At 37.8% G+C, this 24503-nt stretch overlaps 1 protein-coding gene across 2 annotated transcripts; it reads left to right on the top strand.

Annotated features, from left to right (window-relative positions):
* The first annotated feature begins 490 nt into the window (after window positions 1–490).
* Window positions 491–23359, top strand: DGCR8 (DGCR8 microprocessor complex subunit). Of its 2 annotated transcripts, none has more exons than XR_015260448.1 (14): window positions 491–617; window positions 6218–7223; window positions 7670–7832; window positions 9289–9431; window positions 10149–10431; window positions 12084–12281; window positions 13122–13223; window positions 15243–15341; window positions 16529–16611; window positions 17552–17652; window positions 18111–18217; window positions 18430–18519; window positions 18984–19097; window positions 19436–19470. XR_015260448.1 is itself a non-coding variant. In XM_086761706.1 (14 exons), the coding sequence occupies exons 2-14, from the start codon at window positions 6501–6503 to the stop codon at window positions 19517–19519; spliced, it is 2328 nt and encodes a 775-aa protein (XP_086617832.1). In that variant the 5' UTR covers window positions 491–617; window positions 6218–6500; the 3' UTR covers window positions 19520–23359. The 2 variants fall into 2 exon arrangements, 1 of the variants encoding a protein (XP_086617832.1); XM_086761706.1 differs by having other exon boundaries at window positions 18430–18557; window positions 19436–23359.
* The last annotated feature ends 1144 nt before the right edge of the window (window positions 23360–24503 follow it).

Raw genomic sequence — 24503 nt, 5'->3', positions numbered from 1 at the left:
GGTGAAACCAGAGGCCGTGCCCCGCAGCCCGGGCCCGTGCGCGCCGGGACAAAGGCGCAGCCGCTCCCTCAGCGAGGCCGGGGGTGCCTAGCCCGCTCCCCTCAGCGGCCGCCTTTAACCACCGCCTCCGGCTGAGCTGCCCAGGCGAGAGCGCGATAGCAGCAGCGCTGTGACCGGCTCGGGAACTTCGCGGAGCCGTGAGCCCACGGCAACGGCTTCCCCGGGAACCAGACAAAGGAGCCCGCCCTGCGCCGGGCGCGGCTCTCTCGTCATGGCCAGCCGCGCCCTCTCGCTGCCGCGGACCGGCCCCGCCCTCCCTCTCATTGGCCTGCTACTACGGGGGCGTATGCCTTTCGCTTCTCTACTGGCGGAGCGAGTTAACATGCCAGGCAGTCCACCAATGGCTACCGACATTTCAAATTCGTGACAGAAGATATTGGGAATGCTATTGGCTTGGCGAGCGCGGAGTCCCGCCTGCGGGGAGCGGAGCGGCTCGGAGCAGGCGTTTAAAGATGGCGGCAGCGGCGCGGAGTGGGGGATGGTTTTCGTGAAGCGGCCGGGCTCGCCCGCCCCCCTCAACTCGCGGATGAGCGGCAGGGACACCGGGGATGGCTCAGGTGGGTGCTGGTCCCGTGGGACGACGAGGAGGGCGTGCACGAGTGGGCCTGTGCGGCCCAATCGCCGCCGCGCGGGCAGTAACCCCTCCGTCCCCACAGGCCGCGGCGCCTGCGGGGGCCGCCCGGTCCGCCGCGCTGCTCGCCGCCTGCATGGCCCGCCCCCGCGGGCAGGGAGCCTTTCGCCGAGCGGCCGAGGCGAATGCACCGAGATCCCGTGGCTCGAGCGGGCGGGGAGGCTGCCCTCCCCGGCGGGTGCTGCCGTGAGGCGCTTCCCGCCCCCGCCTGGAGCGTCCTTCCCTCCGAGCTGGTGTTTTGTTTGTCTAGGGTTTGGGGTGGGGTGTTTTTTTTTTGGGGGGGGGGTGGGGGTTTTTTGTTTCCCACCCGCCCCCAGGCACCTCCCTACTGATTCCCGCCGTGGAATTCCGTTCAGTGTAGTAGTGGGAAAGGAAACGCCATGTCTTTCTACCCTTCTGCACACCTCCTTGTCAGCGGGGTGGGGGGGAGTATCAGCTCTCACCAGAGTTTCTACCCCGTATCGTCTCTCGCAGTAGGTGTGTGTGTGTCTTAGGGTGAAGGGAGGGTGAGAGGGTGGATTTCTGCTAGACACGTCTGTTTGAACAGGGGAGAAGAACGTGTCTCCCTTCCTGTGCAAAGTTAGCGAGAAAAGGCAGCCCTTCACCAGCGTGTGCGTGGACGCACGTTCACTTTTTTAGTTCTGTGACGGAGAAGATAAGGTGATGCATCTGTCCGTAACTCTATGTGTTCCTTCTGTTAGTAATGAAGTACAGTTTTATCTTGCTCTAAACTGTCTCATCCAGTCTCTAAAAGATTTATTCTCCTAACTTTCTTCACCTTTTTTTGTCTGGAAAAATAAAGTTCTCTGTTTTGCACCTCTTTTCCTTAAGCTTCAGGTTTATCTGTACAGTCTGCTTGCCTGCTGAGAGGGTGAGCCCCCAAACATCCAGGCATCGCTCCCTCATAAACTGGGATTGAGGGTGTGCTGGGTGAACTTGTTCAATTTCTTTACTCCCTTAGATTGTGAGTTGCAGACACTGGAGTCAGATCTTTAATTTTTCTTTTGTAAGCATAACTGTTCTCCCTTCTGTTTAGGTAACTGAACTTAAGAGTTCCTGTTTTTAATTCCGGATGAGGAGTTAGGTCACTAGTTCCTTTGGGAAGCTCCTTTTGATGACCAGGATTATTTTACTTTTTTAGAGAATGAGAGAGGAATTTGGTTCCTTATGTCTGTTGTTTTCCTTTAAAAGTAAGAAGCTATTTGTAATGTAAAAGTAAGAATTTTTTTTTCTTTCTCAGCTCTGATTTGCAGATTTTTTGAAAAAGTTTCCTGTTTCATACAATTAAGTGAAACCATCTAAACCCTGCCAGAGAAGTGATTAAGCTATAAAACCAGCGTTTGCTTTGCTATTTCTGGGGGTGCCTTTCCAAAATTATGTACTCTGCCTGTTCTCAAATGGGATGAATTCTTAAGAACTAGAGTTATTTAGCTTTGTCTGTCTTTGCCACTGATAATGTTATGGTAGGGCCCTAACTGCCTTTTCTTAGTCTGCCTTGATGACTTACACAAAGTAGTTGTCTCCTTCAGAATCTTTCTATTCTAAAGGTGATAATGGAGAGAGAAACAAGTTCCTGTGTTTAGTCATTAACTTACAGAACACTTTTATTTTGAGACTTCCGATTCTGATTTAAACAAAATAAATGCAGTCTTCTTGGTTTTGGAAAGTTTTTTAGCAGTTGATAATAAATAGAATTAACTTATTTTTAGGAGTGTATGTATTAAAAAGGTACAATAGGTATAGGTATAATGAAAAGAAGATAAATAATTGTGAGTGAGTAATTGCTTCGACAAGGGTTAAAGTGGACTGGATCTTTAAGCATGATCAATACCTCATAAATTTGGAGCTGGAGGATGAGGAAGACATTGGATAGCAAATAAGGAGGATTTCCTCTAGGCCACTCTTCCTTTTGGGATCTCTGAGTGTGAAGTAAGCAGTTTCTGACAAGGAATCCAGTTTCTTTTTAAAAGCTATTTTTGAAGAGAGAATCTGTGGTATGTTTTTCCTTGTTCCTGACTGCAGCTACAGGTATTAATGGAGAAAATATGTTCTTAATTGGACTCATTTGTAGGACTGCCAACATGCTATACAGTGAAGGGAGTTTCTCTTTGAGCAGTGCTGGTTACAAATTTTAAGATTCTGTTTTTCTCCTGTCTTGAAAAGAGATACGTTTTTCTCTGTGTACTTCCTCTCTGCCCCAGTCTATCTGTTCTGATTGCAGGAGTAGGCAGTGGTACTTATTAAATAAAGGAGCGGTTGGGGTTTTTTCTTTCTGCCTTCAAAGAACACCTATAAGACCACCAAGCCAAGACACTGCTTTTGTTGGCACCTGTGCAGTTTGTTATGTTGCATTGAGTTTACTTTGTGATGTGAAACTTTTTCAAAATGAGAGCAATCAATTAAGAATGTGAGTTGTATTGATGATCTGCAGAACATGAACTGTGCAATCTTATTTCCAGCAGTTCATCCAGAGTTCCTTCGGTGTTTTGTACTGACTGTTGCAGCTGTCAGTGGTGTTCCATATCTTTTTAAGGAATCCTTATGGAAACTGTCAGTGGAGCTTGGTAGAGCCTTGGAGAATAAAAATCTGTTCTTTCAGAGCAAGTAATCAATGATGACAATAGGCAGACTAACTTATGTTGTATTCTAACGTTACATAACGTAGCATGCTAAGTCTGGTTTTATACGTAGTTGTTGGATTCCATTGATCTAAGGTCAGTTTGGCTGTTTTTAACCTACAGACTCATCTAACTCATCAGTTTAGGTTTCATCCTTTCTGTCTGTCTTTTGATATACCTGATATTTAAGGGAAAATCCTTATTGGTTTTGTTTGTGGGCTTTTTTTCAGCCCCTGATATAAAGGGCGTATTGTAACATCAGTTGGCAAAAAAAGTAGATGGGAATTGAAGCTGTATTACTCTGCTTCTCACTGGCTTTGTGTAGTTTATAGGAGGGTATTGTAGTCCACTGTAACTGTAGAGCTGCCAGACTGTTACTTTACTCTAGGGATGTGGCAGGTTTACAGTCAGAAATGCAAAAGCTAGTTTAAACTCATCTTAGTCTAGTACTTTTTCTGGCCATGGGATGTGTACTGAGCAGCAGACAATCCCTGGCAGTGATTTGGTATGCTATTCATTATTTCAAGGCCAAGAAGAAGGGAAAGACTACAAGAATTTCATTGTTAATAGTGCTTGAATATAACAACAAGACGTCTTTTCTGCAAAGAGCGGAGGTGTAGTATCAGCAAACTGCCAAACCTAGGCAGGTGAAGATTAACTTACTGTGTTTTGACATTGTGTGTTGTTAAAACACTCTTTGGCATAGGAGCAGGATGTGTATCAGGGATGTGGGAACTGCGTTCACAATCAGGTCTTATGACTTGTGAAAAATAGTCTTTCTAGTTGGACCAGGTAGCTCCTTCATCATATGGGAAGGTAGCACTCTTTCAAATTCCAGAGTACCAATTGCAGTATTTCATTTCTGCGTAAATTACTTGTTTGCTCTCTTCAGTAGTCTGCTAAGGACTCTACGGTAGAAAAACTAGGTTACTTAGGCACTTAGTTTCCAGGAGTTACTGAACTTGCACTGTGAATTTTGATTCTCTTGTTCAGAATTAATAATGAAGACATTAATGATTTACTGTGAAGAACTTAGTAATTTATGGCTTACTGTTTTGGGTTTTTTTAATCTTTTTTTAATCTGAAAATGAAGAAGGGGGAAGTTTATTAAATATATTTCTAGAGATATTCTGCATAACATTAGGTGTTTCAGAACCTGTTGAAAGGAGGAGTTGATCACTGCTCATGTGATTGTATGATCATCTTGTAGGATGGAGTGGATTTAAATACATAGGACTGCTTGTCTTACTGGTAAATGAGCTGTTTTTCATTCTGGAAAGTAATATGTTTGTTTCAGAGAAGATAGGATTATTTTAGAGCTTTTATCAAAATGGAGTCTTTTTACTTATTAATTCTACAATGCATGTCAGGCTTAGCATCTTGAATGTGTCACAGTTTTGAGTATATTTAAAAACAAAACAAAACCAACCAAACAAAAAAAACTAACCCAGGAAAATATGAACTATTCTCCTACCCCAGCAAAACTTTCTTTATTGCCAAATCACTAAAATAAGAGTTTACTCTGTTGTACTGCTGTATATTATGCTTTCTTCCAGCTTTCAGGTAGGTAGCTTCTATATGGTGTTGAATTTTATTTGTTCCTGTTATAACTCCCAATTCCCAGCTTGCTGCCTTGCCCCTTTTGGTGTTTGGATATTGCTGTTGGTTTGTTCTGTCTGGTCTGGTGTAGAGATACAGTAGAGAATTATATTTGGCTTCTCTAAGTCCCTCATGACAACCCAGACGTTCTGCTCTGTTGCCTTAAAATGTTATACAGCCGTGCTAAGGACTCGGAGCTGATCTTTCTGGAATACTTGGGTAGGCTTTCTCTACTACCTGGAAATAATTTGAACAGAGCAGATTCAGCCAGCTGGCTGTCTTGGACAGAGTAACACTACTTTATTTGTAGCTGGTAGGAAGATTTAAGCTCAGTTTGGGCTGGCACTAAAGGACTTGGAGAAACCAAAATAGCAGGTAAGAAATTATTTTTTGTTTCCCAGGTGCTTATAGTCCTGCACAGATGACAAAAGTATAAGTGATGAAGCCGTCATAGGCATGGTAGAAAGAACCCACTTAATGTAAATTCAGACAAACAAACAAACCCAAGACACACCCTCCCATCTCCTGTAAAATTTGCTAGAGCAATTCAATATTCTTGCCAAGTTATAAATTACCTAAAACATTGGCTTGTAAATGCTTTCCAGATTTAATTTTAGCTTTAAAGCTATGTATCTAGACCTCACACATAACAAATATATAGTCCCATAGTAGTATGGAGTATACAATTGAATGCCTAATATCTCTTTATCTGCAGAGTAATTTTTTGTGAGCTTTTAGTAAATTATGAGATTTCCTGTTAAAACTTCCTGTGAGATTTCAAAAATATCTAGTAACTTAAACTTTCAAAAAGCTATGTGTCTTATAAGACCATAACTGTTAAAATCTTGTTGGTTTTGTGGTTTATCTTAAACTGTGTGCTAATTATCCTTTCTGCCGTATGGGTAAGTATGGCTGGAATACCAGGTTATTTTAAGTAATGGGAGAATCTCCCCAAAATGTGTAGTTTTTTATCTGGTCCCTACAAATCTACAAATGCCATGCTTAATGCCCTGCCTGCTAACCAAGCAGAGATAGTCAACAAATTATGCGGGCAGCTGTAGCAAATTCTTGTGCTGCTGTATAGATCATGCAGTAAAACCAACCTAATTCCAGCCTCGTTCAAAATGGTGTCAAGACACCCTGCTTTTTTCACTGTAGAAGTGTCACTCTTCTACTTGAAACTTATGCCAGAAGGAGGGACACTTTCTTGTTTTACTTTTTGCCTGGGATACTAGTTCAATTTTTTTTTTCTGTGACAAAGACTTTTTTTTTTTTTTTTTTTTTTTTTTTTTTTTTTTTCTTCTTGTAGGTTGAAAGAAGAAAGGGAGACCTCCTTGTCCAATGAAGATGCAGTCTTAGTCTTCAGCTATTTAAGCTGAATGCATTGTGATTTCCAATAATTGAGACAGTGATTCTGAAAGCTGTCTACATTAATGAAAAGAACAATGTAGTCAGCTTAACTGAATCATCAGTGTTGCATATTGAATAGAACATGATAAACCAATCTTGATGGACTTACGCATGTTAGGAATATAGATATAAGCATTTATTAAAGCAGTGTTTTGGTTTTTTTTAAAACAGTAGTTTTAAAAATGGAGAAATATGAAAATGTACCACCCCTCCCTAAAGAACCTGCAAGAGAAATGAATCTGGAGAATCATACTTGTCCCCCACCTCTGCCGCCTAATGAACAGCCTCCACCACCTCCCCTGCAAACGTCCAGTGACGCAGAGGTAATGGACGTTGGCTCTGGTGGTGATGGACAGTCAGATACCCCTGCTGGGGACACGCACAGTATCTGCAGAACACAGCTTCTCACAAAGGGATCTGCCTGCTACAAAAGTCGTCTTATAATAGACCCTAACAATAGTGACCAAAGCCCAAGAACTGCTCGTCATGCACCTTCAGTTCGAAAGTTCACCCCAGATCTTAAGTTACTTAAAGATGTAAAGATTAGTGTTAGCTTTACTGAAAGCTGCAAAAGCAAAGATAGGAAAGTTCTGTACACTGGAGTTGAGCAGGATTATAAGACAGATACAGATTTTGGTATTAATAATGTCAATGGGGATTTGCATGTTTGTCCTTTTGGTGGTAGTAATGGTAAAGCTGTAGGAATAGGGGGTGAAAATGATGACAAGAAGGATGATGAAAATGATATTGATCAGGAAAAGAGAGTGGAATATGCAGTTCTGGATGAGCTAGAAGATTTTACTGACAATTTGATGGAAATAGATGAAGAAGGCGGAGGGTTCACATCTAAAGCAATCGTTCAAAGAGATAAAGTGGATGAAGAAACCTTGAATTACTCGTATGAGGTAAGTAAATCCCCAGGTTTTTGATGGGTAAGAAATTTCCATGTGGCTAGAAAAAAATGTGCAAAGTTGTTCATTGAAACAGTCTCTTCTGGAAATGTGCATTACTTGAGTCCAAAGTGCAGAGTTTTCAGAGGCAGAATTTTGATTGAAAACCTTTGTAAATTATCTTGGTTAAACTCCTGAGTTGTGTGGCAGCTTTTATAGCCTTGTTTAAAAATAAAATTTAGAAGGCTTCTTAAACAACTGCAACTGATTTTATCATGAAAAATACCAGTTCTCACTTATGAAAACTTGTTTCTTATTTTTCAGTCTTTTTACTAGGATCATTGGAAATTTGTAGTTTCTCTCTCTATGGAAGTACATAGCGAAAATGTGTACTTTTCTTTATAAGGGGTGAGGGAGATTAGTAGATACAGAAGGATAGTGCCTGACGAAGTATCTTTCAGGATGACTTTGATAATGATGTGGATGCTCTGCTGGAAGAGGGTCTTCGAGCACCCAAAACAAGGAGAATAGAAAATGAGAAATACGGTGGTGAAAGTGATCACCAGTCTGATGGAGAAACAAGTGTGCAGCCAATGATGACCAAAATTAAAACTGTACTTAAAAGTAAGTTAATGTTCTTTAAATATATTTTTGTGTGTGTGGCTTATACTTTTGTTCTACAGACATGTCAGCAAGCAAAGTTTAGGATAGCAGTTACTGTGAAATAGTTAATATGTTTCAGAATTTTGTTTGAAGGCTTCTTACTGTAGGATATGATTTTTCATATTCCTGAACTGTGAAGTTGATTCTTGGGAGTGCTTTTGATCTTCATCTGTTGTATATAATGAGAATATATTTTCATGTGTGAATTTGTGAAAAAATACGTCAGTGGTGGGGAGGTGAATAACAATGATCAGCTGTTTTACGGTATTTGGGATAAAGAAGTCTGAAGACTGTGGTCATTGTGGACTTCTTCCTACTTCAGTTATAGAATTTCCATTGTTGAAATTGCTCTATGTGATGTCTTTATGCATGCAATAGTAGGTAAAAAAGTCATTAGGAAAGTCAGTGACTTACACTTACCAAGTTTCATCACGTAAATGTTACAAACTACTAATAAAGAAGAGCTGAGAATGTGAACCAATCCAGAACAATGAAACTGAAAAAAGTTTTAATTAGAATTAAAACTTGAACCTGCTCCAGAGGAATCTTTTACAGCCTCACTATATTCTCAAATAAGAAACAAAACAGTTTTTCCCTCCAAAATTTTATACTAACAGGATTGCCAGGAAGCTCCTAGTTGAGATGAATCTGTTACCTGATTTCTGATACAGAGAGGAGTGAGACCATTATCTGATTTCTGGAATAGAACGGAGTGAGGCCTTGTATTATTAACTTGAGTGTTAGCATAAGCATTTTACTTCAGTACTGTTTCTTTTGCTAAGTGATTTCTCGTATTGGCTTATTGTACTCTAATTTCAGTCTTGTTTTCTGGAAGAAGTAGTATTCTTGATGGCTCAGATATTTAAGTATAAAGGCTTATAGATGTGATTCTGTTTAGTATTGTGCTAACACTGAAGAAATATAATAGGAAAAGCCTTGGCTTACAGCCTAGGTCGTTGCTGACTGGTTGGGTCTGTGGCTCTGGTGGTGTCTCAGTGCAAATTTATTCCTGAGTCTCAAGTGTAAAAAATTTTAATGGAAAATTCAGTTATTTCAAAGGCAAATACAACTTTTCCATTACATCTAGCAGTGCTTGTGATATGTTAGTACATTAAAAAAAACGGAAGAGAAGAGAAAATTCACTGGTGAAATGAACAAATCAGTCTGTATAAAATCAGTGCTACTATTGCTTTTGAGTTGAAAACATGTTGAAATGTGTAACTTCACGGGATTTAATGTGGGTTAGAAGCATGTGCCTTTTTATTAAAGCAAAACAAAATCTTTCTACAAAACTTTTTGGTCTTGTTTCAGTGTCATTTTATCCTTTGAGACAGAAAAAGCAAGGGAGAATAAAGGTTTTTGTTTTTATGTTTTCTAAGGAGTCTGTCCAAGTTTAAAGCCATTCTTTGCTTTAAAGGTCGTGGTCGCCCTCCTACAGAACCTTTGCCAGACGGATGGATCATGACATTCCATAACTCGGGCATTCCTGTATATCTGCACAGAGAATCTAGAGTTGTTACCTGGTCTAGACCTTATTTCTTGGGAACAGGAAGCATAAGGGTGAGAGCTGTCAATTAAATACTTACTGAGATTTAAAAATTAGACATGTTCCTGCAAACAGTTGAGTTGTTTTTTTTTTCTACTGTAGTAGGCTTCTTTCCAGTATTAGAATTAAGGTACTTGAAAAACTCCTCTGTTTCCGAAAATAGATTTTTCTTACAGCATTTTGTTTTCTCCAGTGAGTTTGGGTGCTTAAAGTGAATGAGATGGTCTTGTTTGGTGCCTTTGTTGTTCTAGCATATGACTGCAAAATGTTGGTTTTATTCTACCATATTTAGATCATTTATTTGTAGCTATAAACTAGCCTGAGCTGTGGCTCGTGGTCCAAATTACAGAAGTAAGCATGTGGTGTTCATGAACCCAAAGAGTCTGCAGAAATTTGATTTGATGTCATGGGCTTAAACCCCAGGAGAGCTCCATGGATTTTATGAAAGTGTGTAGTATTTGCATGTGATTGAACAGAATATAATTTGGATCTAAAACAGCAAATGCACTTTGAAGGTTAGTATCGGTGTTGCACAGCGCCAAGATACCGTAGGAGTGGATGTACTCAGTTCTTGAGTAGAATAAGATTGCTGACCAAAGAGAAGCTTGAGCCTAGGCTAAGTAAAAGTAACTTCTTGATTACATCTTTTGTTTTTGAATTTTGCTTTTAGTGACCTTAAGGTACTGAATAAAAACACTGAATAACACTTCTGTGTTATTTTATATTTGCAGAAACATGATCCTCCCCTTAGTAGCATTCCCTGCTTGCATTACAAAAAAATGAAGGAAAATGAGGAAAGGGAACAAAACAATGACATAACCCCAAATGGGGAAGTGTCACCTGTAAAGCATCTAGATAAATCTTCAGAACTGGACTGCCAAACAGAAGAACCAGATTCTACTGCTGCCGATTCTGGGCCTTTAGATGACAAAGATGCCTCAGGGGGAGATGCAGCACAAGGAGCCTTAGGTCAAGTTAAGGCCAAAGTTGAAGTATGTAAAGATGAATCTGTAGGTATGTATGGAAAGTGGAGTCTTTTCTTGGCTAGAGTTGGAATAATTGCGTTTGAGATATATATGCTTTATTCCAGACTTGGCAACTAAGTAATATCTTGTCTGAGATCAAGTGATCAGGTGTCTTTCTGCATGGTATCTCTTCTGTATGCAGAGATATGGAGAAGTAGATCCAGTGTTAGAAATCAATTTTAATTTTAACAGGAAGGGAAACATACAGTGGAGATTTTTGCTGAAGACTTGAGAGTCCACATGCAAAGGTTTTACATGGAAAAAATGTGAAAATTTTGGAAGTTTAATCCTGTAGACTTTACCTTAGTTTAAGAATCGATTAAGTCACTGTGTGCATGTGAATTGCTGTTGTCAGGTGTGCTTGTGTGACTTCTTTAAATCGGCTTTTCTGTGCAGTCTCTATATTAGCTGAATTATATCTATTTTCAGTATGATCTCTTAAGATAAATGATGCGGTTAAACTACATTTGCTTGTTTGCACAAGTCTGTCAGAATAAGTTATGCAAATATAATTACATTCCTGCAAAGAGGTGTGATACTTCATTATTTCATTTATGCCAGTCTGATAGTTTTTATACAAAAAGCTGCCTAGAGAAGTCATGCCAAAATCACTGCCAAACTTAGAGAGGAACTTAGAAAGCTCGTGTGCCACTTAGCACAACTACGTATCTGAGAATAGCATCCATGTAAATTACTGCTGCTCAGAATACAGATGGCAGACTACCGCTCACCTTTGTAGTGTTCAAATATAAAACTTGTCCTTGTCATTACACTGTCCTGTTCAGTCTGAAAACCATGCCAAAAGATGGAAAAAAAAAAAAAATCGGTGTTTAGCAGCAAAACTAAAACCAGTAAGCACCTTATTTTCTACATGAAGTTTCACCTGTCTATCTCTCTCTTTAAATAGGATCTGTTCTGTATTACTGAAAAAAAATACTGAGTGATCAAGTCTAAGGGTGACTTGCATTTGGAATTCATTGTGGAAGGAAACAATGCCAGCAGCTTGCTTTTGTTTGTTTACATCTTGGGATGTTACTCCTTATTTTAGCTCATTATATCTGCAGAAATACCCTGTAAAGGAGAAGCAGCTGTACTTGAAGGGGGAACCATTTTATAGTACTCTGTATTTGAAAATGAATGGGTTAAATTCTGTTTAGAGGCCAGCAGGTATTCATGGAGTTCGTGGAGCATCATTATGTAGCGCTTCCTGGCACACCGCTCAATAAACAGGCAGCAATAGTCAGTTCTGGCTTCAGAAAACTGTGAATAGCATAACTACTGTTATTCGCTGTATACCTAGCTTCAGGTAATGAGAAGGTGAATAGGTGATGAAGCAGAACAATTACTAGTGTTGTGCTGGGTGTTATGCTGGTTGGGCTTGGTAAAATCTTGAAGTGACAGAATAAAACGCTCTTTTGTTTTGATTTATTTTCCAGTTTGCACAAACGTTTTGCATTTGACCCAGTAACAGAAAAGCTTTTAATTAGTTCTGTTAGTGTAAAATAGCATCTTAACCTTAAGTAATGTGAACTAAAGCCACTACTTTTGCTCCTAGTCTAAAAAAATAATTAAAAGATGTTTAAAACGGTGGAAATAGTGAACTAGGTAAAGTAGAGAAGGTAACCTGCTTGTGTTTCTTAGATCTGGAAGATTTTAGACGCTATCTTGAAAAGCGTTTTGACTTTGAACAAGTTACCGTAAAAAAGTTCAGAACCTGGGCTGAGAGACGGCAATTCAATCGCGAAATGAAGCGGAAGCAGGCAGAATCCGAGAGGCCTATTCTGCCTGCCAATCAGAAACTCATTACCTTGTCTGTGCAAGATGCACCTACAAAGAAAGGTTAGTGTGTCTACCTGGAGTTTATGTTTAACTGCAGTCTGGTGTTTAAAATGTCCGTAGACCTGTGATTTGGGTTTTGTTCTTATTTTGTATGTTGTCATGTTTCTGAGTTTCTTCTCTTTAGCAGAATTAAAGCTTACAACTTCCATATTGACCATTCCCTGTTTCAGGGAGGCGCAGTTGAATTTTTAGTTAATAAACTTTGTCTTAAATTCTAGGTTTAGAGCCACATTCAAACTATCTAAATTAAGGACTTGCTTGCATTTTATCTGAATCTTAACTTTCTCTCACATATGCTATAGTGCCTACTGAGGCAGGGTTTGTGCTCTTAACTAACAAGACTGTTGCAGAAAAAAATAAAATAAAATAGGACTTTCAAATAAAAAGAGCATGTTCAGGGCAAGGGGTCGGTGACCTGATCCCAGTGCCTTGCTAAACAGGATTTGGGGGGGGAGGGGAGGGGGTGGGAAGAGGAGTGAATCTGGTTTGTAGATTTGAAGTCTGTGTGCCTGTTGTTAGAGGGGAGATACGACATGTGTTTAGGAACAAATTAGAGGATTTCTAATTGCTATGTATAGAGGTCCAGACACCATCAGACGGCACTTAGCTCATAATTGGTGCACTTCAGTTGTTGATGGAAATTTCTCAGACTTATTTCTCAATACTTTTTCAGAGAAAATGGACTTTGGGGTCATAATTATCTGTGTTTGATTCAACAGAATGAGTGAGTGGGCACTCATCCCTTGTAGCTTGTCATTTACTTGTTTGTTTGTAGTAGAAATTGTCTTTGAAAGACTGAAACTACTTAACTGTCATCCCACCTTTTTTTTTTTTCCTTAGAATTTGTCATTAATCCCAATGGGAAATCTGAAGTTTGCATACTACATGAATATATGCAACGAGTCCTAAAGGTTCGCCCTGTTTACAATTTCTTTGAATGTGGTAAGTCTGTTAAGTTTTTTTTAATTGATTACATACTGTTTTAAAGGGCTTACTTCATGCTTGGATATCTAAAAAGAAAAAAAGTCAGATGATGGACATTTTTTCTAGGGAATGTCTTGAAAGTATTGTGAGTCAATGTCTAGCTAGGAAACGTTTTCTGTATCTTAAACGTGGCTTTCAAGTGTAAAAGTGGTCTTACAGTTAAATTAACAATATAAGTTTTCAATTGGAAGACTATGCCTATGTGAAAATGGATGAGAGTAACATATTTGCATCTAAAAAGATGTATTGGTGAAATACAGACAATTAGAAGTTTTGCTGCCTGTGTACAGTTAATGTTTGCTTAATTTTCTTGTCATTGATGTCCAGAAAATCTGATTATAAGACATGGATTGTCTTGGTGAATCATCAGAATCATGGAGGGAAAAAAAAAAGTTAAATACTAAATCCAAATAGTTTCTGAAGAGAAATGTTTAGGCCTTCAGTCATGAAGCTGTTAAGAATTTGAAAGATTTCTGCAGACACAAGTGAACTTTCTCTAAAGCTGCAATAGCTTGAGAAGTTTTTGTGGTTTTGTTCTGTTCTGGTTTTCTTCCAATTAACAAAAAAAAAAAAAAAAACCCAACAACAACAACAAAAAACCCACAAAAAAACCCCATAAACAAACAAAAACCACCAAAAAAAACCCCCAGTGGCTTTTTTTAGATATGTAGAGTTTTTAAAATCCTTTAACTGTTCAAGTTATTGTATGTTATGGTTGTTATGTCATGGAGGTTAATATTTAAATCCGGTCATTCTAAGATAATTGTGTGTATAAACTGATGTTAAAACTTTAAATGGAAACCAGAAATAGCTATGTAGACTATTTGTCTTGTGTGACTGTCCTCTAAGGTAAATGATAACTTATAGTTATTATTACTGGAGAAATTGCTAGTTAGGTGCAGATTGCAAAAAGTTTATCTGCAGTTAGTACAAATTGATTTGGTATAAATGGTGACCAATTTTGCATATAATGTTAGAAGAATGAAAATACAAGTTAGTCTACTGGACTAAAAGTAACTTAAAGAATTACTGAGACTGTGTTGTTTCATGACTAGTGTGGGATTTATGTGAAATGCTGGATGGATATCTGTTTGTGTTTTTAAACAGCTTTCAATTTTATTCTGTGTCAGTGGTGAGAGTAGTAGTTTGGTAGTTCCTGACTTGGGCTGTACTGAAACTGTGTAAGTGATGCTAGCACTCAGAAAAACAAAAACTCAGGAAGAATTCTATTTTAGATAAATATTGTGGGGGAATGCACTTGATGCTTAATCAAGAATCTAAAAATGTTGCAGATATGGCAAATATAACTGGAATCGAATGAATGTTGGATTTTTTTTTTTTCTATAAATTTCAGACAGATTGCCTTATCTAGCTGCATTTGAGATTGCTTTACAAAGTGGTATAGCATATGCTCCTTGCATTTTTGCTTTTGCTGGGGTTTTTTTGGGGATGCTTTATGGGGAACGAAGATAGTACACCTTTTCAGCAGCAGGCTTGAAAGCATTAAGTCCTGCGGTCAGCATCCAAGGAATTACAGGTCGAGCATCTCAGTTTAGTGTTGAATCTATAATTATTCAGAATTACGTTATTCCTATAGATACATTACATAATGTAACTGAATTTTCAATATCAGAATGTATAGCTGTTGTATTTACACTATATTAGTAATGCAAAAACTTTTGGAATTAACAGTTGAATTCTGGCAGGTTACAAATGATCTCTTAAAATGCAGAAGTTCTTTATTTGGATGAAGTACATGGTGGTAAGTCTCTGTTAATGGAAAACTTGGTTAATTTTTCATATACTGGAGTAGGCAGTTCTTCAGCCTTTCTGAAGAGTAAAAAATTTCCATTCCTCTTGAAGTTGAAATGGAGAAGGAAACAAATCTTGACAGTGGTGGTATTTCTTGTTCATGATGAGTATTTTACATTGGGAGTGCTGAAAAGCTTTCTTTTTCTTTTCTTCCTCCATTTTCAGAGAACCCAAGTGAACCTTTTGGAGCCTCAGTGATTATTGATGGAGTAACTTATGGGGCAGGAACTGCCAGCAGCAAAAAACTTGCCAAGAATAAAGCTGGTAACATTTTTTTTTCTTTCTTTCTTAATACAAGTTGCTGAATTGTTTATCTGTTTTCATTTCTGCTTTGAAGATGGCATATTTGCAATAGTAAGTAGGAATAATTTTGGTAATAGTCAAAGAAGGTAGAGTTGTGTCTTTTGGTAAAAGTGATAAATATTGTTGCAGAGACTTTCCTGGCAATGTACTTGTCAGGAAGAAGCTTCAGATGTTTAACTTGCATGTATTGATACGTTGTGAGTAGTTGTAAGAGCATCTGTTTCTAATGATCAGACCAATAAGAACATGTTGGGGATTTTATATTTACACTGGCACCTGCTATATAAACACCTGCTGTGTGGATTTTAGCAAAATGTAAATCTTTGCCATTCTTTAGAAATTACAAAAAAAAAATCACTCAAGCTTTTGGTTGGTTTGGTTCTCTTTCTGTTATTAAAGCAATTGCACTGAACTACATGATTACTGATTTCCAAATGCTTGTCTTCATTAATTAGTTCTAATTCTATAAATTTATAATAAGTATATAAATAATTAAGATCCAGATGAGAATGTGTCTGACATTAGAACTTCTTACTGTGATCTGCAGATGTAAATGCCTTTAGCACAAGGATCATGAAAAAAAAAAACTTCTCAAAATGTAAAGATGTATAATGTGCCTCTGGTACTTTCTGCCCTTGTGAAATGTGTCACTGTAGCTGAATCACCAAAAGCCAGCCTAGAATTGTTTGTGCACGAAAAAAAGGTATTTTGCTGTGAAAAATCAGGCAAATGCTGGTGTGCTTTTTGTGCAATGCTAGGTTTCTGAATGCCCTAGTGATACAGTACTGGGGTTTGGCTGTAACAACTAAGGGGTGATAACAACTCTAATTTTAGGTTCTAAGGGCTCTGTGTCACTTTTAAAATGAGACTAGATTGTACTTTTTCATTTCATAGTCATTTGTAAAAAGCAGTTTCTTCTTAATTTAATTAGTTGTGGGGCTTTGATTATCAACTTGAACAAGTAGAATTTTTTTTTAAGTGCAAGTGAATATACGTCTTAAAGATGATGCCAGTCTTATCTGTAACGTTGTTTTCTAATATGAGTGGATATTTCTAGGGGAGATGTGAAGCTTGCTTTAGAGAGTGCTTCATTCTGCTGTTTTTCTTTATGTATAAACATAATCAAGATGTTTAATCATTTTCTGCAGCTCGAGCTACACTGGAAATCCTTATTCCCGACTTTGTTAAACAGACCTCTGAGGAGAAGCCCAAAGACAGTGAAGAACTTGAGGTACTGAACTCTTGCTTGCTGGCTGTCGCAATTGGAGTCTGATTTTAAGAACATTACACCGTCCCCCCACTATTGGAACTGATCAGAAAATTTACTGTGATGGAGAGAACTTGAAATATCACGTCACTTTCTGAAGACCCAAATGTTCTAAGACACTAGGCTGCCTGTACTCTCCTGGCTTTCAGAATGCTGTGGTTGATGACTTGAAAAGTTCCAAGCTAGATGCTGTCTGTTTATTTGTGATTATCTTAGAAGACCAAGTAAGATCTAAAAGTGCCCAGGCTTCTGAGACATTTTTACTATGAAATAGTAAAAATAGCTATGAAAGCTATTTATTGCCAGATCAGACAGCTAAAATTTCAGACTTAAAGCAGTGACATTTGAGAAAATCCGAAGGAAGTTTAAGTAGAGAGTCTGTGCTGTATTCTAAAGTATTAGAAATGTTAAATAGCTACTTTATTAGTGATATATTCACTTTCAATTCAGCGTGTAACAGACCGTCAGTAAGGGCTAAGGGAAAAATGGGTGATCAGCCTGAAAGGAATGTTTTAATTTTAAAAAGTGTAATACACAGAATGAGTTGTTTGTAACTTGCTTTAACTTAAAACTGCATTGTAATACTGTACGACATTGAAATGGTCATTAAGAAAATGCAGAGAATTTTTACATTGTTTTAAAATAAAATACAAAACATTCCAATAGCAGTTACATTTTCTTTTATTAAACCACAGTATTTTGGAAAGTAGAATTTCATAATTAGTTACAACAAATAAAATAAACTTGTCCTGAGGGAGAAGGGATGATAAAGAATTTGTAAGATTGTAGTATTAAGTGCTGAGTAACAATTTTTTTAATGTTGCAAACGAGAAATGAGGGTTAGGAACAGTATTAAGGTCTTATTTGCACAGAAGCTCAATAGTCCTTTTCCATTCCTTTGTAGTATTTTAACCATATCAGTATTGAGGACTCACGGGTATATGAACTCACCAGTAAAGCTGGACTCTTGTCTCCATATCAGATTCTCCACGAGTGCCTTAAAAGGTAAGGCTGCAGAATAAGGAGCAAGTTCTGTTGTGTACAGGTGTTTCCATCAGGGCACATTGCTTGCTTAGTTGCTGGTACCCACAGCGTTTGTCATACCTTGGAAGTTTGTGGGCTGGCCAAGCTGCTGCACTCACTGTGGCTGTGAGAGACGTCGTGTGGGCTGAACTGGTTAACGCTGTGTCTTCCTTTAATTTGTGTTTGCTGTTTATGCCTCTTGTCTTCTGAGATTAGGATTTAGTTGTGGGACATATAAGTATATTTGATTTTCATTCATAAAGGCTTGTCTTTTAATTGAAGTCAAGTTACTGATCTAAAGAACTCTTTATTAATTAATGACTTAAAATGTATTATTAATGTATCTAATTCCGTTGCAACGACTGTCAAAGATAAATGCAACCACTTCAGTTGTCTGAAATTTTACTTCGTATATGATACTGATTTTGTTTGTGCTTCAGAAACCATGGAATGGGTGATACATCCATAAAGTTTGAAGTGATTCCTGGTAAAAATCAGAAGAGCGAATATGTCATGACTTGTGGCAAGCACACAGTGCGAGGCTGGTGTAAGTACGATACTTGGTGTGACCTCTGATCATATCTTCCTTTTTTCCTGTTCTCATTTGTTGTCCATTTTGTAGGTGCTTGTTCAGCTATCTGGTCAGTACACGCTTGTTCTACCGTTCTCTGCTATTTCAGTTTTGAATAGCATAAGTAGATGTTACATCTAATTACATAACATGGCAATATTGATGCTTTTTCATTATTATTTTTACAGGCAAAAATAAAAGAGTGGGGAAACAATTAGCTTCTCAGAAAATCCTACAGCTACTGCATCCACACGTGAAAAACTGGGGCTCTCTTTTGCGTATGTATGGTAGAGAGAATAGCAAGATGGTTAAACAGGTGAAGATGGTTTTGTTTCATTGTAACCTACCTTGTAATTGTATTTTTGCTCTTGTATTTTTCTGGGTTTTTAAATTTAGTTACAACAAAGCTTTAATGTCTTCTATTTTGGCATAGTAGTGTTGTTCCCTGTCATGGTAAAGGCAGTATGGATCTGATGAGCGGTTCTCAGTTCTTCTGAATTGATGTTCGTGCCTTGCTATTGCCAGAACACAGGATGAGCGCTTTTGTTGACAGTAACAATTCTGTTAATCTCGCATCTCCCAGGTCAAAATTATATAACCTATTTAATATTTAACTAACTCATGGAAATGTATGCTATTACTTAAGGAAGTGCAACTATCACAGATTCAACTTCTGTTCTGTGTATTTTAATTTTTCATCAAAAAAAGCTCATCTGTTGCTTCTTATGGTTCTCTTGAATAGGAAACCTCTGATAAAAGTGTGATAGAACTTCAGCAGTATGCCAAAAAGAACAAGCCAAATCTGCACATCCTAAACAAGCTACAGGAAGAAATGAAAAAACTGGCACAAGAAAGAGTGAGTTTATGCTCTTTTGTATTTACAAGCAAGAAGACTGCCATGGGTCAGACTTAGATTAGAATTTTTGATAGTTTTATACAGTATTGCATGTAAAGAGGGCTGTTCAAAACTTGATTTCAGGAGGGGGGCTACTTATAGAGAGATTTGAATCTTCTCTTTTAAACTGGCTTATAACTTTACTTACTTCAGTAAATTTATTTTTAACATTAGAACAAGTTGGCCTTTCACAAAGATTGGCACAAGTTTGTATAAAACTGTTCAAAATTTTAAACGAGTGTTTTATTATTATATTCTCTTAATGACTGTGTGGTGGGGTTTGTTTCTCACTCTTTTAGGAGGAAACACGCAAGAAACCCAAGATGACAATAGTGGAATCGGCTCAACCTGGAAGTGAACCTCTGTGTACTGTTGATGTGTAATGAGAAAATTTACAAGTGGGGAGCAATAACACAAATGGAGGAACTAGATTTTTCAACAATTATTTAAAAATTGTTTGCTGCAGAATGCAAGATAACTTTTAAAATCCAAGCTGCTTCAGTTATGCATTGTTCTTTTTGCATCATCAGGGCAATACTACTTTTTCCTATTTTCTTTCTTTTTTTTTTTTTTTTTTTTAATACCTCTGAGATATGTACGTTTAAAGGATTGATCATAAAGATCTCTACTTGGGCAAATGCACAGAAGGCAGGCATGTTCACACAGGATAAAATCAATCAAGCACTTTTTCCTGCAAAGCCATCCATGTTGTTTGAAATGGATGTGTTTTAAGGATAAAATTCAGAATATCTATGTACAGGTTTAAACTGATATTATATATATATATACACATTCATATATCTGTATATATAAAAGAAATATATGTACATCTTCTTGTATGAACATGCCTAGAACTATTTTTGTGAAAAGTTTTGTTGCATTTCAGCACATAATAATATGCACTGATAAGACACTTTGGTGACAAATAAATGAAAGTGATGAGCAATGTTCCTAATGCCATAGGATTAGGCCAGTAATGCTGTTTCTTTTGTTTTGTTTTTTGTCTCCTGCCAGGCTTAGTTATTCAAGATCACAGTATGCAGATTTTTTTTGTTTTACTTGAAAAGAACAATTATACCTGGTAGTGTTAAGAGCAACAGGCTGGATATCCAAAATTATTGGGTTTGATTTGAATTGAAAAGAGCCTATGTTAGTTTACAGATCAGTTGAAAGGGGAAAACATGGCCCTATTTATTTGACTACAATAAAAACTAGAATTCGACAGGCTGTTTTCAAAGTTTGAAGCCAAAATGCAGCAATGATGGTTGACAGTCTGAAAATATTATGCCAATGACGTGTTTAAACACCTTCCGCTCCTTTCTCCCAGCAATAAAACAATATCTCATTTGTTTGGAGTCAGAATATATCTGACTTGATCAATTAAGTCTTAATTACTTTGCACCATAAAGGCAAAGAATTAAAAAACAACACAAAACCCTGAGAAATCTGAAATAACTGCAGCAATTTAGATTTTTTAATAAGTTTTTGTTTTTACTTTTTTAATTACATTTTTAGTTTTTAAATAAAAAGTATAACTTCTGCAATGAAGATTAGAATGTAGATTTGGAATATGATGTAGAGTAACGAGTAGAATGAGACCATAACAGGTTATACTGATAACTAAGAAAATCACAAATATGCAACTATTATAAAATGCAGTCTTAGGAAACGGGCAGTACTCACTCTGTCATCTGAGGCTTTATTAAATTAAGCACGGAAGAAATAGTTTTGGCTGTACTGGAAGCACTGCTTTGTGGGTTTTGTTCTTCATGTGGGGTTCTTTACTGGGTGGTTGCAGTAAGTCTTCTCTTAGAACCATTTTTGTGGGTTCTTTGGTTTGTTCTTAAAGAAGAGCGTGAAAACCAAGCTGGTGCAGGGCTTCAATGGTTTATCCCAGAGTTGTACTGCTGTATTTTGCACTCCTACATCTGCAGGAGTGAAAGAGGTCAGTTCTTTGTGATTGCTGCAGCTCCGGGTACTTACCTGGACAGCGATCTGCAGGCTTGAGGTGGGGAGGTGGGTTTTTGGGGGATTTTTTGGTTGGTTGGGGTTTTTTTGTTTTGTTTTCTTGTTTGTTTGTTTGGGTTTTTTTACCATGTTACATATAGAGTGCTGCAGTATAATGAATTTAGTGCCTACTGGATTTTAACAATATTGGCATCAGTATTGTAAAACCTCCTTTTAATATCACCCATTATTTTGGAATTATGTGGATTTTAATTTATATTTTAAACTAATATTCTCTGATATGTTGCATATAATGTTTGAGGTTAAACAGGAGGAATCTTGGAGTCCTACCTGTTTCTGTGTTTCAGTGATATGCTCAGAGGTCTCTGCAAATAGGAATTAATTCATTTTTTATTACTATATTTAGCTTTTCAGTTCCACAAGTTGTAATCCTGTTCTAACAGGATACGGGTAGTAGGAAGACTATACAGAAACTATTATTTAAAAGAAGTGGCCTATCTAAAAAAAAAAAAAAAAAACAAACAAAAAAACAAACAGAAAACACTGCCTCTGCTTTTTTTTTTTTGTATAGCTTTAACAAATCTCCATCTTTTGAAGGGTATGTAATCTTGGTGCAGTAGTGACAAGCAGTGATTACTGTTTGTCTCTCTTTTTGTTGGGGTTTTGGATTTCTTGTTTTCATAAAGACAGGGCTTATATCTTCTATGCCTAAACGTATTACTCTTTTAGGTAGGTTTTATTTCAGCTTAAGTGTTTTCAGCAGAAAATTCTGTACTTGGATGGCACTGTAAAAGACAAATCACCCGTGTAGATCTTTTTATTTTTATGAAATCAGAATGTCAATGCATTTGCAGGTCACCTGCAGAATATCCACAGATGCCTCGCTTACAAATTTGTTTTTGTTATTTTTAAGAGGATTGCTGTATTACCTCAGTCTGCCACTATGAGAATCACAAGGTGACCATTGCCCTTAATTAAAACATCCAGAGATTTCATTGTGAACCAAAGCCTAGAACGTATATTATGCATTCTAAACAAAAACAAACAAAAAAGATGGTATTAGACCTTGCTGCAGCCTTTAACTGGAGAGATGTCCAGAAAATAGCGCAATAACTGCTGGAACAAACAACTTAACTGCTGTTAATGTCATTGTGAAGTATTCTTGTGTTTATTGTTTACTATTGTTTGGAGTGTAACAGTCTTGCATTTGCACATAAGCACGAGCTGCTGTGATAGAGGATAGATCATTGCATTAACTTCAGCTTCTGCATGAACACTTACGGTGTGATTCAAGATGTATCCTAAACTTGTCTTGTAACTCTTGTGTGTTTTCTAGGTAATCGGCTGTAAAGGTTTAGATCTTGATTGTATGAATGCATAAAACAACTGCTGCTTTTGTCACTGATCTTTGTTATTTATCCCTTCTGTATCCAGAGGAGGATGGGTATTTTTATAGGGATGGAGTGTATTTTTAAGAACTGTTCCGTCCTTTGGGAATTGGACAGTTTCTGCTTTGCATATTATGTGCTTCTCGACAAAAGTGTGGTATATTGAACTTTAAGGATTAAATTAGTGTGCATTCAAATCTTTATGGTACTGATGGAAAACTTACTGTGACTTCCAGTGAATAGTCAGATGCTACCTATTTAAACACCAGTCATCCAGCTTTTTCTTACATATTTATTAAACAAAACTGATGAAGTAGTCGGGTACTCAGAAGTTTGGAAAGACTATTATGCATAAACTTAACTGTTATATGTAAACTTCCACTTTCCTGTGATGCTGTTAGGCTTTATACAAATACATTTGTAACACCCGAGTATTTAAAAGCATCATGATTATCTTGTTAGTTCTCTAGACTGAACTTTGGTTCTGGAGTAAAATTCAGGAAGTGAGAGCCTCCTGACTTTCTGTGGGAAGAAATGTGAAGTGCAAGAAGCCATGCTGTTAACCAAATAAAATGATCAGTTACAGTATTCTGATGTGTAGCTGAGAAGCGAAAGTGAAAAAAAAAACAAAACGAAATTCATTCTTACTGCCCAAGTAGGTAACAGTGGCTGCTGTATGAATTGTATTGGGTGCGGTTGCTCGATGCCAGTGCTAAATTGGTACAACTATAAAGCCTCATTTTCACTGAGCCTCTGCTTGCTTTTTTTCTGCACAATCATATAATCCTATGTGTTTGGTCTTTGAGTACTACATGTGTATTTTTCAGACAATTAGTTTTGAGCAATAAACTTTGATATTATAAAATGCTCCGGTGTGATCAGTATTATGATAGCTTAAGCATGTTTAGAAAAAGGGAACTTTTATTCCGTGATTCCTGTAGGTATTTTTAAATAGAAATTACATCAGGCTCATTTGTTAAGGAAGTACTCATTTTATCACTTTTTTGGTAAGAATGGAATGTTTACATGGTTAGACATCAACTGGAATGAAATTGAATTAAAACTTTCTGGAACTAGAATTTGTATTTTTACTTAAGTGGTGTATGTCATGGTTGGAAATGACCCAACCGACGCTGCTGGGTTTCGTACCTGCTGTCACACACCTGCTTTACTGGCAAGGAAGGGCCGTCAGCAAGTCTGTGCTGTAATAGTGGATTTTTTTTTTTTTGTTCAGTCTACATTAAATGTAAATTAGAAGAGAGATTTAAAATTGTTACTCTTTCCCACAGTCAGTGTTACTGTCTGTTCTGTAGCATGGATCACAGTCCGTTAAATTAATGGTAGGGGCTGCATATCTGTACAGGGATGTGACTCCTGACTGGAGAGCAGCTTGTGCGAGGGTAGGAGTGCCAGCCAGGTTGGTCTTCACACCCAGTAATGTACAGCGGAAGTGCAGCTTAAGGTGCTGGGCCTTGCGTTCAGTAGGGTTCACTGTCATGACCTGGGTGGCTGCCGTATGTGCTTTATGTTGAGGTTTTGGATTAAATCCAGCTGCCTTTTGCTCTTACTGTACAGGGTTCTGAGTAAAACAGTTGGGGAAAATACCCAAGAGATCCTTTTGAGTCTAGGGCAGAGGTTTAGTAGAAAGAAGCAGTGTCCAAAAGTGTACTTCAGTTAGAACCTCCAACACTGAATAAACTGAGGTCATAGTCCTATTGCTCTTCCCATTCTTCAGTAATCACTGAAGTACACGTCACACTTCCATAAATGTATTTTCCATGAGGCTGAGGGTTTGCCTTTTTAAAGCTACTACAGGATCCAAGCGAGGCTACAGAACTTCATAGAGATCACCAACACAGGAGGCTCTTGACTGAAGGTGTCCACTGAGCAGACTTACTAACAGTCTGAGAGGAAAACAAGCGTCATTATCAAAACCGAAAAATTTCTTATTTCCTGCTGAAATGGGGGCCCCTGGCTGGTGTTTGTACTCTTAATTTCTGACTTTAAGTTC

Source organism: Chlamydotis macqueenii, chromosome 17, assembly GCF_036417535.1.
Source record: "Chlamydotis macqueenii isolate bChlMac1 chromosome 17, bChlMac1.mat, whole genome shotgun sequence".
Taxonomy (NCBI): domain Eukaryota; kingdom Metazoa; phylum Chordata; class Aves; order Otidiformes; family Otididae; genus Chlamydotis; species Chlamydotis macqueenii.
This window is presented reverse-complemented; position numbering and strand designations above follow the sequence as displayed.

What these genes read in the sequence shown, in the direction of transcription:
- DGCR8 (XM_086761706.1), top strand. Translation starts at nt 6,501, where the DNA reads ATGGAGAAATATGAAAATGTACCACCCCTCCCTAAAGAACCTGCAAGA. An exon ending in TTACAATTTCTTTGAATGTG is followed by an intron (nt 13,224 to 15,242) that starts GTAAGTCTGTTA and finishes CTCCATTTTCAG; the next exon opens with AGAACCCAAGTGAACCTTTT. An exon ending in GCACACAGTGCGAGGCTGGT is followed by an intron (nt 18,218 to 18,429) that starts GTAAGTACGATA and finishes TTATTTTTACAG; the next exon opens with GCAAAAATAAAAGAGTGGGG.